The following is a 21312-nucleotide window of genomic DNA, read 5'->3' as shown; positions in this document are numbered from 1 at the left end:
TGTCACTGACATGATATATTTGCTTCATACAAAGCCTGGAAGTGTATCCCCATTTACTATCAGGTATGTATATGTATAAATAGGAGGACATGGCAAGGTATGTACATTCTTTATGATGATGCACTGCCCTTTTTGTCAATGCACATCAAATGATGAGATGATGAGATCAGCAGACAGCTTTTCGAAAACACACACACACACACACACACTTACACACACACACTCTCTCTCTCTCTCTCACACACACACACTCTCTCTCTCTCTCACACACACACACACACTCTCTCTCTCTCTCTCTCTCTCACACACACACACACACACACACACACACACACAGAGAAACATAAGGGAGCACATGAAAGTACACATGTTGTTTTATTCTTTTCCAGGTTTCATCACAACGCATATATTGCACTGTGGCTGAAATTCTGGAAATAAAGGAACACTTGTACTTTCATGTGTTCCCTTTTTCATTTCTATGAGTATAATTATACCATTGTCAATATCTCAGTCTTGATTTATCAGGAAGACACATTGACATTTGCATGTCTCCTTTACAAATACAGTCATATCTAATGTCATTAAAGGTCAAGGTCATCTTTGAGGTTATTGTGAAACATGGTTGTATCACTGATTGCCACTTACATCCTGAGACTCTGGTAATTGTTGGATCTTAAGAAGTTGTGGTAATTAAGGTCAGTGTCTGGAAGTAATGTGTTTAGACTCGAAGTACATGGTGATACATTAAGACTTTAGGCTTTGAGGGAATAGTGGTGACGCAGTTGCTTCTGTTTTTGCATCTAAATGCTAACACTTCTAGTTGAGTCGTACTAATAGCAGAGCCATTTTTTTTATAGACAATAATCAATAACAAAACAACAAAGGTTTATGGTTTAAGTTTAAGTTGACACTTTTTCTACAATCATTTGAAGTTGTTGGAAAGCATTATCTCAGTGACTGCATGCGCTAGTCAGTTTAAAGGAGTCTGACGTAAGGAGATCTTCGTACATGCTCATTAGATGAGGCAACCTGTTGGAAAATTGGTACTGTTAGTCAAGGCCATCATCAAAATGTAATCAGCTTTGAGTTTTTCATCAGCAGTTAATACATCAGATGTACTCAAACACCAAATTGAATCAGAGACTGGTTCCAACAAGAAGGTAAACAGCAAGTGTTCAGATTAAGGAACACTGAGATTACATGACTCAAAGGGCAATAGTAGTTGTGTGACGTGCTATGGCCTTACACATGTTGATTGTACACACTGTTTTGTTAACAAGTAAGGTACAGTATGATTCATTTCCCTACTTTGCACCAGTCGTTCTTCTGCTTTTTTAAGTGAAGAATTGCCTGTGTTTTGCCTGTGTTTATTATGGATACCCCAGGTTGGGGAGGAAGAATGATCCCTTTAGGGAAGACCTGGCGACATGACTGTTCATGAACACACACTCATGTTAAACCAGTAGGTAGAATTAAATATGCGAATCCGTTCTTGTTAGATGTTTCTTGTGTACTAGTATTCGGAATATGTTTTCTTGTTTTTATTCAGCATTGGGCAATGGCAGTTCTGCACAGTTTGTGCATGGTATAGATATCCACTGACATCTGTGAGATATAACTGCTCTCACTAACCCCAAAGATGTCCTGCATCATTTAGGAAGGGGGAATGTATTGATAAGAAACTGTTGGAATACTGACAGTGGTTTGGGCAAGAGCTTACTTTGCCAATGACATCATGTTGGTGAATAGTCTTAACAAAACAAGAAATATAAAAACCATCAAACACGATTTCTTGAAAAAAAGGATTCATTCCCATTTCATATATGAAACAGTTTCACACCAGCCAATAACTTCCATGAGTGTGAGTGTCTGAGTTTAGTTTTACGCCAACCTCATATCCCATCTATATGGCGTCTGTCAGCAAATAATCGAGTCTGGACAAGACAATCCAGTGATCAACAACATGAGCATCGATCTGCACATTTGGGAACCGATGACATGTGTCAAACAAGTCAGCGCGCCTGACCACCCGATCCTGTTAGTCGCCTCTTACGACAAGCATAGTTGCCTTGTGTGGCAAGGATGGGTTGCTGAAGGCCTACTCTACTCCAGGACCTTCACAGGTAATAACTTCAAAGAAGGAAATCTCTCTCTGGTCAGTTTCTTAACAACAAAAGTTATATTTTTGTCAGTTATTCATTAAATTCTCAAAAGATTAGTAATTAATGATGATGAGGAGGAGAAGGATTATCTATGCTCGTCTGTTGTTACTTTCTTGAGATCAGATGTTGAGACATTTCCAAATTGAACCATCCAACGCTCGTACCAGTGATGATAAGAATGCTGCCATCAGTGGCCCATTTTTTTGTAATAAGTAAAGATCTTTGGGGATTTTATAAAGTAATTGAGAATTTTTTTTCTATGTGGATGAGAGATTGGGTGGTGTAAGTGTGGCACTATTTTCCTAACGAAGATCTATCAGCTGTCAGTGGTTGTAGTCACGTTAACTCAGTCACTATTTCCCCAAAGTCTTCACGGCATTTTCCATGTTACATTTTTGCTGCTAGGATGAATGTTAGCTAACGCAGATGGAAATTGTCCACACCATATCATCACAAAAGTCTCATTCTCTTTTTTCCCCAGGCGTGATATCTTCTTGATGACTGTCCTCGCAAGTTGGTAATCAGCTGCTGTGTAATAAACCGCCATTACTTTCTCCCAAGTGGTTGCTTGTAAATAGCATTTATGATGAAATCTCTTGAGAGTTACCTCCCTTGAGCCACACTACAACCTGTGTGTGTCGTGCTGGTTTTGATGATGTATGGATTTACAGATTATACAGACAGCGTCTCATGAAAAAGAGAGATGAGTCTATCCATATTGGATTACGATCTCTGATATCGTTTTGTGAAAAAAGATTAAGTCTGGCAAACTTTGTTTTTCTGGACCAGTGTGTGCGTAAAGTGGAGGGCCTGAAGTCATGAATATGGCATTTGCGTGCCATTTCAGTATGGTAATACATGTTGATGAGTCTGTGAGAAAGAATTGATTTTCAAAGAAATTATTTTCAGCCTACACATGGCCTAATGTCAGACGTGTCGTGGTTGAAAGGAGGGATCCTTTCACTTCATAATTTTATGGAAAGATTTGATTATTGGAAAGAGTTGTTGAGAAATCACTACTTAGATTAACATGCGTATAAGGCAAGGATAAGGATCTGAAAGCACCTTCTAAGAGGGAGAAGATCATCTGTAAAACAATCTTACTGTCATTCATTCGATTTATCATTATGTGTAGTTACTCTGAAGTGAGTTCATTCAAAGGAAAGACTATTTTTAAAATATGTTCTTTTCGATACTGACAGTTGTGAAAAGTAAAAAGAGACGGGATAGAATCTGAAAATCACTGTTTGGCTTATTTGGAGGCATGCTAACTGTTTCATTATGAGACGGAGTGAGTGAGTATGATTTTACTCTGCTTTTAGAAATACTCCAGCAATATCACAGTGAGGGACACCAGAAATGAGCTTCACACATTGTACCTGGGTCTTCAGTATGACCACTGCAATCATTGCTTTAAGCAAGTGCAAGAAATGTATTTAAACAGATAAAAGCTAAATTAGCTTTGTAGAAATGTTAATAATTCATGGAAAAATTCAAAATAGTCTATCTCTGTTTAATTGTATGTTTTGTTTCATCTGCTGACGTGGATTTTTTCACTCTTTTTTTTTTTTCGTAAGAAATGAGATCGCCTGCCATCCATAAAAAAAATCATCTTTTTGTGGCAACTGTTTTTGGAAACTTCCGGAGCATGATGACATGATGATCAGGGAATCTCAATTTTTTTTTCTTTTTGTAAGAATAAGACAATCTTGATTATTTTTCCAGGATGTGAAGGTGTGGTTTTTAATCTTTATCAATTCTCAGCTGAAACAGAGTGAATGAAGTGAGGATCAAAGTTAGGGTTGCAACATAAGTGTCATATCAAACAATAAATGTTTTCCGTTTATTGAACCATGATGAAAAATATACTGTTTAAAGTAACATATCATGGGAATGCATGAAACTGCAACGAAATCTTCAAGAAAATGTTTTCTTCTTTACCAAATAATGGTCATGTACCCATAAAACATCTTATCTATTTGCCAATAAAGCTATTTGGGCATGAAAAATATGTATGTATTAACTGACACATTATCAATAACCATTGACAAACTTGTCATTAGAAAATATGCATTTTTATAGCTCAGAGGTTTCCTGGTCAAGCAGCCTTTATTTTAAGAAAGATTATTTTTACAAAATAATGGTAGTGTCCTGTAATAACAATGCTTAGAGAAGGATTTAAAGGCAAAAGCATGCTAATCCTCAAATCATTGCCAACATCGATGTGTCTCCCATCAAGCCAATCTGAGAGATATTCTTCTGTCATTCCCAGACAAGTAACGAAATTTTCCAGAGACCAATTAAGAGGCCCAAATCCATTTTAATTACCGAATCTAAGTTCAAACCGTGTTTCTCATGATTCACTGCATTGAATCCAGCCAATGATCATTGGTTCATCCCTGTTTGACTTGAGTTGTTAATGGCTGTCGCTTCCAACTGTATTAGTCTGAGAGTAATCAAGTGAAACTGGCTACGAGAAATAATTCAATCTTTTACCTCGGTGTTGTTAAGAACGTCCAATCAAAGATAGCACAAGTCACATGTCCAACCCATCATCACAGGCCCAAGTAGAGTTTTATTTGATATTGTCTAGCGGTTTGCATGAAGAGGATACCCACAGGTTTTAACCGATCACAGATTAGCGCACTGGGTTTGCGACGTTTATGTGCTGTCTACTGGTAGACATGGGAGGCATTTGGGACGGCATAATAGTTCGACCAAACAGCATTACCGTATCACATTTCGTATTGAAGGGAGATAAATCCATATCTCCCCTGTGTGTTTCTTGAAAGTGATGTGATCATACTCAGAGTTGTGAAAAAAGTAGATTTTATGTCTTTGATGTTGACAAACTGAGAAAACAAATAATGGCAATGTATTTGATGTATATAGCGCCAATGGAATGCAGGCTTCAAAGAGTGGTCTTGTAATAAAAACTATATATTTCACTTTCAAAACTGTTAGCTTCTGAATACTTTATAATGGCAGAAGTCTACAACACATACGGCAGATGAGAAGAAATATGTTTTTAGGTTGAAGTTGTGAAACATTTAAATGGGTTTGGTAGAAGATGGAAGTTTCTTATTGGTGTTCAGGGGATTGAATTACACTGATGATATATCAAAATGAGGTAATAATGTTTTAATTGTCTCCACATGTTGTTTAAAGGGGAATGGCAACACTGAATGAATTCATGATGTGTTGACCTGAGTTATAGTGAACACATACAGATATGGCTGAAAATATACACACTGAAAAAAGCAACACCCTTTAAATATATGTGATAAAACTGTTTCCATAGTAACAAGAACTCATTGTCAAAAGCTGAGTCTGCTGATTCCAAGTATATCCTAAGTAAGGCATGGATGGGTGGGTAATGAGATGGACCCGGGTATCTGTTTTAGTACCCGGACTCGTTATGATCATGTCACCTATGGCTATAACAGTGTTATGTGTTATTCTTTCATGATTTAAAGGCTGCATTGTACTTGAAGACTTAGACATAAGTACCGTGACTTCATTTAAATGTGACAACATACAATCCGTTATCCTTGCCTACATACACTACTTGAACACAACATTCAGTCCTTTAAACCTACACACTCCATTTCAACACAAGATTCACTCCTTTAACCTCACCTACATGCCATTTCAACACAACATTCAGTCTTTTAACCTCACCTACATGCTATTTCAACACAACATTTAGTTCTTAAAACCTACACACTCCATTTCAACACAAGTTCAATCCTTTAACCTTACCTACATGCCATTTCAACACAAGATTCAATCCTTTAACCTTACCTACATGCCATTTCAACACAAGATTCAGTCTTTTAACCTCACCTGCGTGCCATTTCAACACAACATTCAGTCCTTTAACTTCACCCACATGTTATTTCAACACAACATTCAGTCCTTTAATCCTACACACACAATTTTCACTCATTCAGCCCATTAACCTCACCTACATGCTGTTTCATGCAATATTCAATCCTTTAATTTATCCAACATACACCATTTCAACACACCATTCAGTCCTTTAATCCTACTGATACAATCACTCCCAGTTACCTCCTAAGCCTCATCTAAGACAATGATGCTAGAAATGGGATGGCCTCAGTCTATGGCCTCCACTACAAACAAATAAAGGAAAATAGATAAAAACTTCATATACTCTCATCCCACCAAGGACCACATGAACCTTCCCACTCATTCCAGTTGTCACAGGGATTGTTTGTGAAGTTTGGAGTAGATTGATCAGTTATTGTCCTCAAACAGAATTAAAACTGAATTAATACATCATCAACTGGGATATGCACACTTCATTACCAAACCCCCGATACAAACACTACCACGTACATTTGCTCCCACTTGATCAAATAAGAGTTTTCTCTGGCACATTGTCAAATGTTGCTCCAGTGGTCATCTTACGCTGAAACAGCATGGTGCCCGTAATGCTTGGCCCATACTGGGATGCTTAAGTGGGATTTTGACGTGGGATTCGGAAGAATAGCTTGCCTTCTGCACCACATGATTGATTGGTTTGGAGAAGGGGGATTTCAGCAGAAAAGTAATTCTGTTACAGATGGCACGCTTGGGGACTAGGTCTGACCGAAACGTCAGGAAAGGCTATTGCTCGGAATCACAATGCTATGGATTACGCACAGAATAAATGGTGTGAAAGAAGATCGTCTGGAGAGGGAGCAAATGTTTTCTATTTGAATATTGCAGAATAAATGATATCTGTCTCGACCACGCGATATACTTGAGGAGATGCACAGAACGAGAAAATTAGATTACTCGCTGAGTACGTTCTATGATAGAGAGACAAAGTTATGGCCATCATCCACCATAGAATTGCAAATCTCTCGAGTTCTAGATCAAATAGCCATACATGTAGATTGAAGATTTACCACAAATTGAACTAGGCAAATGTAAAAAAGGAAAAGGCAATTCAACAAAGAGATTAAATTATGTATTTTAGAATAAAAGGAAAGGCGGCATACATTGGTCAAATTCTCAAATTCATTTCAACTACAAAACTTATTTTTTAAGTTAGGGATTGACTGTATTTGGTCTAGAAAATGTAAGATATAAGAGACGTAATGCTCAGTACAATAAATGCCTTGATTGAATTCAGATTTTATAATCAGTACTTTGGTATAAGTGTTTTGTGAAGTCTAAATTTTTAAAATGTGAAATTGTCTTAATAAATATGAAAACAGGCCAACATATCATTTTTAATGTATACAAAGGTTTAATGTCTTTACTTATGAGTATTCCACTGATTGTTTCAGTGGATTCTTTATGTTTATTAAAATTACGTTTCAATTTTAAGAATTTATCAAAAGCTTGGTCATCATTTCCTTTGCATTGCATGGATAAGCACAGGAATGATAGATCTGGCATGGAATCCTTCCTTAGCAAGATCAAAGCAGAGTGATAAATCTGATATACAAACACCGAAGAATGTGTTGTCTGCTGAGGTCTCTTGGAAATATACAAATGGATCACTGAGGTCCTCATTAGTCTATAGATACTCCAAGGACAGATATAGGGCACAGTGGTTTAAGCACTGGCTTGTCACACTCCAGACCAGTGTTTGATTCAGCAAGTTGGTACACTGCTAAGTCCATTCTTATAATGTACACCTGCCCTCACTTTCTCCTGAATATACACGGTAACCATATCCCCAATCAGATCATCATTCACTGTGTGTCAACTGTGGAAAGCATCATCATCCTGTCATTGAATTGCTGCAGGATTCACAGTCTGCATCTCTTACTGACTACATCATTAGTGACCAATCTCTTTTATGTATACCTTAGTTCATGAAAAAAGATCTTTGAAGAAAGGTTTCAGTTTGACAAAAAAAATCAGTACCAGTAACAGGACTAAGAATAAGTTGTGGGAACACCAAGATATTTCCTGACAGATAAGATATGTTCTCTGTGTACATGGAGAGAGATATTGCTGATCAGATTGTTCATAGTTTTGTTGTTTAATGCTGGAGTCGCAATATTCTAATCATGAGACCGCATTCTGTGAATATCTGAGTCTGGACAAGACTGTCCAGTAAATGACATGTGGACATCAATCTACACAATTGGGATATGATCAAATAAGTCAGCAAGCCTGACTACCTGATCCTGTGGAACTGAATGTAAGGGAGATTTGATGCACGCATCTATCACATACGTATATATGTTAATACATCAAAAGAAATATCATTGTGAAGAAAACACATTTTTCGGTTATCATTTTGCAAAACACTCAAATGCCAGTAAAAATATGCAAACTTATTTTTTGCACCTGTAGTGCTTTGGACTTGCCAGCATGAATCTTTATCCAATCAAACTAAAATGACACTGGCACTATTAAAACAGTCATTGGTCAGTAAGAATCAGTTGGAGATAAGAGGCTTTCCAACTGTGGCTTTTCGCTCAAGGAAAAAATAATTGTAGTATATTTACCTCACTTCATTAGGTGACAATGAAAAACCTTGCCTGGTGAAAATAAAGCAGCATGTGCAAAGTATATGGAAGAATTAGGATTAATGTTCTTGAAGACCAAGCTCTTTGGCTGGGAAGGCATGTCATCACTGTTCCTGACAGATTTGCACTAAATATAAAGCTGTTTTGATGTATCTGAATATGTCTGTCCTGATTTCACATCAACAATGCCACATTTGTTTTAGATAATCTTTGTAATCACAAGCATACCTTGCTACGTTAATGAAATAAAATCAGCATTTGAAACTTCTCTCTTTGAGATTTGAGAAGGAATGATCCTTGTGGCAGGAATTGGTAAAATTATGTTCTGTCACTCATATGATACTGCTCAAGGCCTGATTGCACTGCATTGTTGTTGTTTATGTATGAGATGTATTATATGTCAGTTTTAGGATTATCATTGAATTACTTATTGGTATTACTTAAATTTCAAATTAATCAAAATGTGCCTCATGTAACTTTTGCATGAATTTTCAGGATTTTTTTATTCAATGAAGGTCGATCATCAGTTGCACAAAGTACACAAATAATATGCCATCAAAAATTCATAAGCATAAACCTGGGAAGGTTGAAAAACGTGTAACTTGTGCAGTTAGTCCGTCTCACACAATCGGACATCAATATGTGAGCAAAGCTCAGATGAGACACTGTCTTCATCGTATGTACAACTTGAGAAAACATTGATGGTGTCAAGATGCAGGATCATATGTCTTTGAGTTCAACATACGCTTAATGATACGTGTCAAGCCTCTGAACCTATGCAGCTTATTGGTAGTCAGAGTCGTTTACTAAAAACTCTATATTGCTTAAAGCAAAAGCATGTGAGATAGTATTCATAAAGATTCATGATTTATTTGTAGGTAAAGATATACACTGTTGTGTAGGCAGATTATTCACATTAAGTGGAGCTAAAACGTGGTAGCCAATTGAAATATGACATTTTAGTTCGTAAATTTCAACTCATTTGAAATTTCATTCTGTAGTTTAAATTCTGTTTCTCATTTCTGATTTTCATAGTTATTTGCAGTAAAACTACATATCTTTATTAATGATTAAGAAGAGAAATTTACATGATTTGAAAGATAAAAGCATGCCTTTCTCTATCTGAAGGATTCTGTGAAATATATACGTTTTCCCTTTGGATAATTACAAAATTTATATGGAAGAACAAATTTGTTTCCCATGTTACATTAAAGTAGTAATTTAAGTTTTGACAACCTTCTTCAAAAATTGAAACATGGTTGTTTTCTCAAGGATATGAAGCACTTTAAATTCACAATATAATAGACTTGAATATATCTGTGCTGGCCAGTCTACTGAATAGCTGAAACACAAAGTTTATGCATACAAGATTTTCCTTGCTTTAAAAAAAGGAAAAAGCAATAACTTGTTTTTGAGTCTGTTGTATTCCAAACACACTATTGTGTTTTTTCCTGTTTAATTTTCTCGTTTGATCTAATAAAGTCGTGACAGACAGGAAAGAAGAAATATTCCTGGGAGTAAAGGGCCCATAAATATGGATGAAGCCAATGATGGATTACAGTTATTATGAGTGGAGTTTTTTGGGGGTCTTTTTCCATCAATGTTTTTTTAATGAAATCTTAGATCTGAGAGTGAATTGTTAATGCTTTTATTCAATATTTGCTTTCAGACTGAAATAGCGAAAAGACTAAATGCAATTTGTGCCCAAGTCATCCCGTTTTTATCCCAAGAGGTAAGTTCACAGGTCATGTTATAATTTCTGTTTCAAACCAGCCATCCAAGCTGAAGGATGGGTATGTCCATTTTGATTAGATATAATGTGTAATCATGCAAATGTTATATTCAGTGTATCCATAGCTATGTGGGAATTCCAAAAGATAATTACTGTGACAGTGTTTTGAAAATTGTACCCACATTATACAAGACTTGTATGCATTTCATTATATGGGTTGCTTCAGTTTCCAGCTTGTGAGCTTACGGTTGGTTTGTCCATCACATTGTGAATTATTGACAATACCTTGAATAAATATTTTATATTGATCTCATCCATGGTTTCTATGTATTACAAGTAAGGCTAGAATAAATCCCCTAGGGTATTATGCATTATTGAACTTAAAATGACATTTCTCCATTGTTTGAGATATTTATGTGAATCTGCTTATGATATCAAGAGGACATTAGTAAAGTTTGATTGCATTTTATATTCAATATATCTGTTTTGTTGACAGTGTTTATGTTCTCCTTTGGTCAGGTTGTTTTTTCTTGTTCATGAATTCATGTAGCATCATATTGTATGTGTGTATACTCTTGTAACTGGCGATCTTAAGGCAAAGGAAGTGGTGGGTTATTTTATTCGAATTCAAAATGTATGAATCCATAGTCCAGCACTGATCACAGTGCCACAATTATTATAACTCTCATAATTTCACATACAGTTATGACCTATGAAGATCCAGGTTAGAATTGATCTTCACCACCCATGCTTGTCGTAAAAGGCAACCAAGGGGATGGGGAGGTCGGGCTTACTGGCTTGGTTGACACATGTCCCAGTTAGTTGCTCATGCAGTTGATCACTGGATTGTCTGGTCCAGATTCAGTTATTTCCAGATTGCTGCCATATTGCTGGAATATTGCTGAGTGCAGCATTAATAAACAAACACTAAAATACATACAGTTATAACAGCCTTAGTGCTAAGACCCTTGTGATACAGGGCCCCAAAAATAATGACCATGGGTCCAAACCACTAGATCCTTCTGATAGTGTGTCTAGTTTTGTTAGCAGTATGGCCCTGTACAGTCGTTTCCGTGGTTACACTGCAGACTTGTCTCCCACCTCAGACTGACATACTGTTCACTGCAGTGTTCAACCAAACTCAATCATTCTCTCATTTTCTGCCCAAACACATGTATCCCTCCCCAGAGAGATGTATACAGCAAGGGTAGGTAATTCTTAACAAAACTAAATGATTTTCAGAGGTAATTTAATTTCACTATCTTTTCTAAAACAATTGTAAGAGTGAAGCACGAAGCAGAAAATTTCCAATATTTTTATTTTATAAAAGTCTAATTGATTTTAAATGCAAAAATGTATGTGAAAATAGGATGCTGTGTTCAGAAAAGTATTCAGTTGTTATAAATTATGAGTTTAGTCAAACTACAAAAGATTTTTTACATGTGTGTCCATTCTCTGTCAACTGAAGTTCATTTCAGTGCATTAAAAGCAGTAATTCTGAAAGTGGTTGGTGTAAATAATGGAAAACTGCTGTTGACCACTTTACACTGATGTCACCAAAAGCAATGATAATAACATTAGAAAAAAGATTTTGCATAAAATATATAAAATACATTGCGAACCAAAGGTCAGATATGCATGAGTGTTTTGGACAGTTATACAGCATATGAGCAGTATTAAATTGTGAGCATTATCATTTAAATGTATTTATGATAGATTTCCAACATCCCAGTGTTCCATTAGGAGAAAAACATGGAAAGAGATAGAGTGTGTTTGTTTCCTCTTCTCAGCTGCAATGTTTTTCAAAATTTTACAGTACACTTATAAATATCACACTCAAGAGAAGCTGTGATTTAGCATTCAGACCAAGACTGAAAACGTGCCATAGAGGCAGGTTACCAAAACATGCCATAGAGCCAGGTTACCAAGAACATACCTTAGAGCCAAGTTACCAAAAAAAGCTATAGAGCCAGGTTACCAAAACATGCCACAGAACCAGGTTACCAAAACATGCCATAGAGCCAAGTTACCAAAACATGCCATAGAGCCAGGTTACCAAAACATGCCATAGAGCCAAGTTACCAAAACATGCCGTACAGCCAGGTTACCAAAACATGCCGTAGAGCCTGGTTACCAAAACATGCCGTAGAGCCAGGTTACCAAAACATGCCATAGAGCCAGAGTTACCAAAACATGCCATAGAGCCAAGTTACCAAAACATGCCATAGAGCCAAGTTACCAAAACATGCCGTAGAGCCAGGTTACCAAAACATGCCATAGAGCCAGAGTTACCAAAACATGTCATAGAGCCAAGAGCCAGAGTTACCAAAACATGCCACAGAGCCAAGTTACCAAAACATGCCATAGAGCCAAGTTACCAAAACATGCCATAGAGCCAGGTTACCAAAACATGCCATAGAGCCAGGTTACCAAAACATGCCACAGAGCCAGGAGCCAGAGTTACCAAAACATGTCATAGAGCCAAGTTACCAAAACATGCCATAGAGCCAAGTTACCAAAACATGCCGTAGAGCCAAGTTACCAAAACATGCCATAGAGCCAAGTTACCAAAACATGCTGTAGAGCCAGGTTACCAAACATGTGTTTAGCTTTAATACCCATCGTGATCTTTATGATTATCACTATTTCATAGGTATTCATGGACACATGGTTTTGATAAGTCAGAATTGTACAATAGGCTTTGCTTTTAGTAGAAGTTTCTTATGAATATGGAAATAACTTTTGTTGCTTTTATTTATATTTTTGGACATTAATCTTGTTCAGATAGGACTGTCTCACTGGGTTCATGGTGATTGTCAGATAAGTCCACATTTTGTTTTAGCTTTGCTTAAGTGCTTGTGTAGATTTCAGTTGTTGAGGAACATTTGCATATCTTTAGTAGATATATCTGGCCAAACAAGATGCCATATTCATCAGCAGTATGTACTACTGAGTGAGTGAGTGAGTGGGTGAGTGATGTGACGTAGTGTGGCATGATGTGATGTGATGTGTAAGTGAGTGAGGTTTTACCCAGTGAGTGAGGAGGTGACAAAATCCCTGCTATGTATCAGAAGAGGACACCAAAAATCAGCTTCACGCTATGTCCTAAAATCCATCCATTGTACAATTCCAGTATATCATAAGCATGTGTTAATGAATGCCTACCAAACAGTGATAATACAAGGTACTGCAGGGGACCAGCATATCCTCTCACTAACACACATCTATAGTCAAGTCAATTTAACACTAAGTAATGCGAGAAATGCTTGGAATATGAATTTGGGCAATTATTAGATAATGGTTAATATTTTAGATTCAAAACTCATATATATTCATTCATACCACCTTGACCTAATATGGCATATGAGCAATCACCTTGTACCATTCCCTAATCACAGTGATTGCTCGTAAAATGTTGAAAAACTTGTAAGAAATTCTGTGGTTTTACAATCATTTATGTAAATTTATTAGTTGTGGCTATATGAATAATTATAGTATGTAATTCAAAAGTACAGTTTGCACTTTGTATATTGACGAATGTTGTTAAAACGTCCAAATTTCCTCTTGTTAAGTCACCCCTCAAGGGCATTTTTTTCACCTGAGCTTTTAATATCCAACTAGGTAGAGCCATGCATGTATCATAGATACTCTCTTACCTTGTTTCAAATTCAATATATTTATAATGAAGCCTTAAAGCATTTTCCAAGCATTTCCGCCATTACTTCAGATACTGTCACTGATATTGCAATGAAAAACAAAAACTGCTATTATCACATCATCATAAAATTATCTCAAATATCAAATAAGTAAATCCTGTTATTTTATTTGGGATCCACAAGCATTTGATATGAACTGCAAATTTAATAAACCTGTAAAATCAAATTAGCATGTTTTCTTTGACAGCAGTTAGCACCAAACAGAAATTATGAAAGTAGTTATTCAAACATGACAAGATACTAATATACTCGCCTGGACACATATGACTTCATTGATGTAACAAATGGTATCATTTTCTATAATCATAATGTACATTGATAAGTATACACAAGATAATGGAGTGATGTGACATTAACTTATCTCAAACATGGTACACAGATTGGTTTCTTGAAGATCTGAGCATATAGTTTATCCTTATCATGATGAAAGGATGGTATCAAGATGGGTGAAGGAAATGGAGGGTGGCATAGAGAGATGAATAGTCTCAAGTGATAAACGTAACAGATCTAATTCATAAAGCTTTAATGATGTTCTTGGAGACCTGTGAAGATCTGGAGTAGAACAGATCACCACGAGAGACAACTATGCTTGTTGAAAGAGGCGACTAACAGGATTGGGTGGTCAGGAACACTGATTTGGTTGACATGTCATCGGTTGCCATTTGTGCAGTTAATGCTCATGCTGTTGATAACTGGATTGTCTGTCCAGACTTGATTATTTACAGACCGCTGCCATATTGCTGAGTGCAGTGTCAAACTAAACTCACTCACTCACTCATCATCACATTTGAAATGTGCTGGTATCCATGCAGTTCATGCTCAAAATGCATAAAGCAAATATAGAAAATGTTTGTGTAACAACTTTATCAGTTGGTAGCCAAGTAATACTGGTTACATAGAGACATTATTCATGTGAGGGTGATGCAAGAGACATGGGCTTAATACACATCTAACAGCTTGCAGCTACCTGGCAATACTAGTGAGCTATGCCAATTGACAATAAGTGATTATGGTAGATGCTATCTCGGCAACATCCTGGCGAGGTGTTTCATTAGTCACTTTGCTAAATAGCATGGCTGTTCACCTTGACAAGTAATTGGTTCAACCAGTTTTAAGAACAGAAGCCATGGTAACATTATTTTGTCCACCAAGACATTTATATGCAAAATAATTATTTATTACTCTTTTTAGTTGATAACATGAATGTGGGGTTCACGTTTGGGATGACTCTGAATGTGAGGATGTTTCAATCCAGAACCTAATTCTTCCGTCTTTGTGATTATATATTAACATGCTTAGTGTACCATATTGATTTGATTTAGTGTAGGAGAAAGATTTACAGGGCAGATCATTTATTATTGGAGAGAAGGGATCTAGGAGATGAAGTGATATGCCATATGTCATACAAAATGACAGTAAGATGACTCTCCCCACGTCTCATCCATCCCTTGATAAATGATGTCTGCAGTAGTGTCTTTGTTAACCAGGTAAACACTTGGTTAAAATTCGGTTAAGGTGGAGATTTTTAAACTATATATTGGGGAGCCAGATATGTTAATTAACAACTGACTTTCACGTTTTGTGAGTTCATTTGAGTGTGAACCTTCATCATTTGAGGGACAAAGTGAATAAACTTAAGTTTCAGGTCCTGCACGTTCAGTTAACGGTTAAATATCATTATAAACTTTACCTAAGAAAATTATGGCCTGATGAATAAAGAAATGCAGTTCTTTGTAATAACAACAATGAAATACATAAGTGACCTTAGACTGCTACAGTAAAATGTGAAACTGCTATTAGCATATTGCTTCAGACATAATCAACCAAGTCCATAGATTCCACATTCATCAAGTCTATATGTTTTAACATAAACCCAAACATGTGACAATGATATATCATTTAAACAAAACAATTTTATTCATGTGAAAAGCATTAACATATGCAACATATTGTGAATGCAGAGCTGTATTAGATGATTTATATTCTAATCCATAAACCTGACTGTGCTTGAAAATGATTACACCAGCTAGGCACATTCAGCTGTTAGTCTACAAAACTAAACCAGAAAGAAAATCAGCTTTCAAATGCTACAAAAATATTGCTCTAATCCTTTTATGCGAATATTGAATGAAAGATAGTCCAAAGAGCAGAAAAGAAGCTGAAACAGTGGCATCAAATATTAAATAATTATAAAGGGATTTTAAACTGGGAAGCCCTTTAATTACTTTTTAGTTCCAACTAAACCACAAGGAGACAGGTGTTGTCTGTAATCACTAAAGCTTGGCTTTGATGGAAGCTGCTAACACAGTATTAAATCATTTAGCAAATATTAATAAGGCACAGGTGGCCTGTATAGTTGATAACCTTGAATATCACAGGCTAATATCTTTGGCAAAATGGAATAATTTCCCATGGATCTCTCTGGGGATCTGAACATTATCAGCATGAAACTTATCAGGTTCAGATAAGAGTTTCATTGATGAAGTGATCAGAGAACTAGCTTGTCTCCAAACTTAAAAGCTTTAAACACTCAGTGAGTCTTGTAACCTTTATGCCTGTTTAAATATTTACATGAAAACTATACTTGAGAGGTTCTTTCTGAAACAGAAATAAGAAAAAGCGGAAAGTAAAAGAATACTCTGAATAAAGTTAGCAGGCGCTAATGGATGAGTGTGTTCAAGTAATATGTATGTTTTTAACTTGATTGTCATTTAGGTTTATATAGTTGTTATGTTGAAATTAGAATGCATGTCAATGATACACCTTTTATGATTTTAATATTTTAATGTTGTTTTTCAGTTGCTCCATGTAACACATTTTGTAAGGAACATGTAGTCGGTTTAAAGTATAATTAAGTATAATATAAACAAAAGAAAACTAAAAGAACCATTAGGTCAGTTAATTTCAGAGATGAAAAAATGGATAAGTAAATGCTACTAGGGCAAGAATGTCTGAAAATGAAACAAGGTAATTGCTCGTGAGATATATTCAAGTCTGTCAAACTAACTAAACTGCCAGCAGTGATAGTATCATTAACTCTTATTACTGGCCAGGTGAGTTAAAAGCCATCTTTCATCTTCTTTCTGATTGGTCCATGTGGTTGTAAACTTGTTTCTGATTGGTTGATGATGTTGTGAGCTTGCCTCTGATTGGTGGATGTTTGTTTTCAGCATCAGCAGCAGGTGGCAGCAGCAGTTGAGAGAGCCAAACAGGTGACAATGCAGGAACTTAACGCAATTATTGGGGTGGGTAACCTCCTCGATTTTTGTGCTCACATTTATAAGCATTATGTCCTGTAATATTTTGTTTTTCTTATCAAGCAAGACTGCTCAATTTTATGTACAGTTATAGATTATGGATATGGACAATTACTAAACATGTCAATTGTTGTGCGTCCGAAGTCCTAGTTTATTGAACAGTAACAAATATACTTGGTACGAACTGATGAGATCAATTAAGTGTACTGAGTCATGTGGATGATGAAACATCATCCTCCATAGGATGTGTTCATGACATCAATCACTATTATTGTGCCAAGCTTGATTATATACAAGCGACCTTCAAATGACTGTGGCTAACTGCTACACAACAATACAGCAAGCCTTTTTTAAATTGTTTCATCCAAATTGTGGGACCAGTGACAATGCTTGTAAACGAGATCATCGACACCTGTCTCTGATTTCTCGAAAAAAGCTAAAGTCTGAGGTTTTACTGTTTACTCAAATTTGAGAAATCACAGGAAAATACATTTCCCAGGATAAACTGAAATAAATCTTAAACTCTAACATAGTAGACAATTTGAGTTTAGTGGTTACTGAAGTTATTTGGGCTTTTCGTATTTTGTAAATACAGTTGAGTTAAAAATTGAGCTGTTTCAAATTGTGAAACATTGCACCCATGTGCAAAATCGAACTCAGTGCTTCAGTGTGATGAGTGGAAGCTTTAACCACGAGGCTACCCCACCACATCTCTTGTTAGATAGTTAGATGTACCATAAATAGGAATGTCAGTATGTACCAATTATACATGGCTTCCACAGGATGTATTTCTTGGATGAACCAATAATTTCTTTGAGATATGGCTACAAGGAAACAGCATCACAGTACCTTGCAGACGGTTGTCTTGTCGCTGATTATTGTGATGTCACAGTGGTATAAGAGTCATAAGCTCAACTCAAGTTGATAGAAACTCATTTCAGTGATTTTTGTTTTTAAAAAAACACGCTGAGAATGCCAAACTGGAATTTTCAAAGAAAATTATGTGTGTGTATGACTTAAGCAAACCTAAGCTGTCTGCTGGCAGTAATACATTAGAAACAGGCAGCTAATGACATGTGTCTGTACACTTATTAAAGGTGATGCAACGTAAAGTTATCCAAGAACCAGTTCTGCTTTTTGTCTGTTTTTAATGAATGGTAGTACAGTTTATTTGTAGAGCGCTGGACTGCATGCTTAAAGCACTACAAATTTATTTAAGCAGGACTATGCCTTCAGAAAGTTTCCTGAACAGAAATTATTTACGTTGGAGCTTATAGCGTCTTATGCAGGTGGCAGTGTGATATCTCTGTATTTAACATGTGATTTTGTATATATCACATGCAGTATTTAGCAATGTTTGCGGTAAACACCATGTGTTTACATCAAAGCAGTTGCAGCTTGTCATCATGCAAGAAAACAACATGTCATGTGTGATATGCATTTATGTTTTATATGTAGCTTTGCATTCAAACAAACGTGCCCAAAATCTACCCATTTGTGAAAAATATATGAAATTATCAGAAAAATTATTGATTTGGCTAATATTCCAATTTCTATGCACAAAAGCAATATTTTCATATTTCAGTGTTAGCTGCACTGTTGATATTTGCTGAACAATGCCATCCTTTTGGGGCCTGTTTTCAAACCAGTTTTTATGACAGACAGCTCTACGATAACAAAGGAACAAATCTCTTGGACATAATAGTCAGCGTTGAGGATGAGGCTAGGGAAGCGTGATGCAAAGCACACACATACATTCCATGTTTACGCTAGATCTACTTCCAACAGTCCACGACACAGCTGGTGGAAACACGACACAATGGATTGTTTTTGATGCATTTTTTCATATAAATCATGTACAGTTTTGAAACCAGTGTGTTTTAGACCAGAACAAACATCAATGTGTAAGGTTCCAGAACTTTTAACATGAAGTGTAGCGGCCACAAACAGCTTTGTTGTGTGGGGGTGAAATTAGAAAAATTATTTTTATTGGAAATGTATATTATTCTGTGGTCACCATGACATTTGATGATGTCATGTTTGGTGTTTCAGCAACAGATGCAGGCTCAACATCTCCCCCATGCCCATGCCCCGCCCATCCCAATGCCACCCCACCCCACTGGGCTTCAGCCCCCCATACCCTCGGTGTCAGGGTCAGGTCTTTTGGCACTGTCTCAGAGCTCCAGTTTCGCTGCACATGCTCATAGCGTTCTCAATGCTCACAAGGAAGAGAAACGAAGTGGTGAGTTACTAAGATATTCAGAGGCCATTTTTGCTTTTATCTTCTCACATTTTAAATATACTTACTTGGGTTGAGGTAATTTTAAGTTACTTAGAAAGGGCTGGGTTGGGAGGAAGGGAGGGCAATTCTAACTATTTTTATAAAAGACCTGACTGTATATAGGGTTGAAGGACATTTTTTGTGTATATTAGAAATTTGACTTTTTGGGGAATGGTGGAAAGTGAAGATAATTATGGTAGGAAATAATTTAGAAAACACAAGATACACACCACGGCAATGGTGTACAGTTTTACAATCTTTTTAAGAAGTATTGATTTATTGCTTGTTGACCTGCTTACACAAACATAGCAATTTTGTGGTGCATATATGAAATGAAACACAAGATTACCAATACGCCATTAAATTCTGTTCAGTACTCTAAATTTTTTATGTACTCTTTATTTTTTATCACTGGATTGTCTGGTCCAGACTCGATTATTTACAGACCGCCGCTATATTGCTGGAATATTGCTGAGTGCAACGTAAACCTAAACTTACTAACTCACTTACTCACTCACTCTTTACTTTTTCCCAGTTCTCCTATATTGAAAAATAAGGAATATGTGCTGATGATGTTGAAAAGTTATGTGGAGTGCTGGAATATTGTTACAGTTGAACAAACTAACAACAAACAAGTCAGTGTTGGTCCTCATTGGTCCATTCTGTTTGTTTACCCATTTGTTATACATTTATGGTGCTTCTAGAGAAGTACCCATGACTACCTCAGTATTCACTCTGAAGCTGTTGTATACATTTTGAAACTGTTGTATTCATTTTGAAACTGTTATTGTGATCTTCATAATATGGCCATTAACGTCCATAAAAGTTCATCTTTATGAGGATCAGTTCTGAATTTCGTTCAAAGATTTCAGTTGTTCATGAGGTCACTCATTGGCTTTCATTTTCCTTTTCATATTCCTCCTGAATAGAAGAAGAAGAGAAACATGTAAGTAAACAATAACCTTATTGGAAAACACTTCACAGATGCCAGTTTGGATTTGATGATCCTGCAATATTCTTTATGGGTGGAAAAGTGCATGATTGTAGTTGTGATATAGCATATACCCTGTTGTCAAGATGATATTACCTACACCCTCTTGTGATGGTGATATAACATATACCCTGTTGTCAAGATGATATTACCTACACCCTCTTGTGATGGTGATATAACATATACCCTGTTGTCAAGATGATATTACATATACCATGTTGTAATGGTGATATAGCATATACCCTGTTGTCAAGATGATATTACCTACACCCTCTTGTGATGGTGATATAACATATACCCTGTTGTCAAGATGATATTACATATACCATGTTGTAATGGTGATATAGCATATACCCTGTTGTCAAGATGATATTACCTACACCCTCTTGTGATGGTGATATAACATATACCCTGTTGTCAAGATGATATTACATATACCATGTTGTAATGGTGATATAGCATATACCCTGTTGTCAAGATGATATTACCTACACCCTCTTGTGATGGTGATATAACATATACCCTGTTGTCAAGATGATATTACATATACCATGTTGTAATGGTGATATAGCATATACCCTGTTGTCAAGATGATATTACCTACACCCTCTTGTGATGGTGATATAACATATACCCTGTCGTCAAGATGATATTACATATACCATGTTGTAATGGT

General features: G+C 36.3%; 1 protein-coding gene across 3 annotated transcripts in view; it reads left to right on the top strand.

Moving 5' to 3' along the window:
• The window catches only part of LOC137277607 (transducin-like enhancer protein 1), a 71143-nt gene that overhangs the window by 27657 nt on the left and 22174 nt on the right, over positions 1–21312 (top strand). For 2 of the 3 annotated variants that reach the window (XM_067809416.1, XM_067809415.1), the window contains exons 5-8: positions 10329–10391; positions 17278–17352; positions 19417–19606; positions 20575–20591. In XM_067809416.1, coding sequence (XP_067665517.1) covers positions 10329–10391; positions 17278–17352; positions 19417–19606; positions 20575–20591 — 345 coding nt within the window. The remainder of the gene's footprint in view (positions 1–10328; positions 10392–17277; positions 17353–19416; positions 19607–20574; positions 20592–21312) is intronic. The other variant, XM_067809417.1, reaches the window with a different exon arrangement.

The sequence above is a fragment of the Haliotis asinina genome, chromosome 3 (assembly GCF_037392515.1).
Source record: "Haliotis asinina isolate JCU_RB_2024 chromosome 3, JCU_Hal_asi_v2, whole genome shotgun sequence".
Lineage (NCBI taxonomy): Eukaryota > Metazoa > Mollusca > Gastropoda > Lepetellida > Haliotidae > Haliotis > Haliotis asinina.
This window is presented reverse-complemented; position numbering and strand designations above follow the sequence as displayed.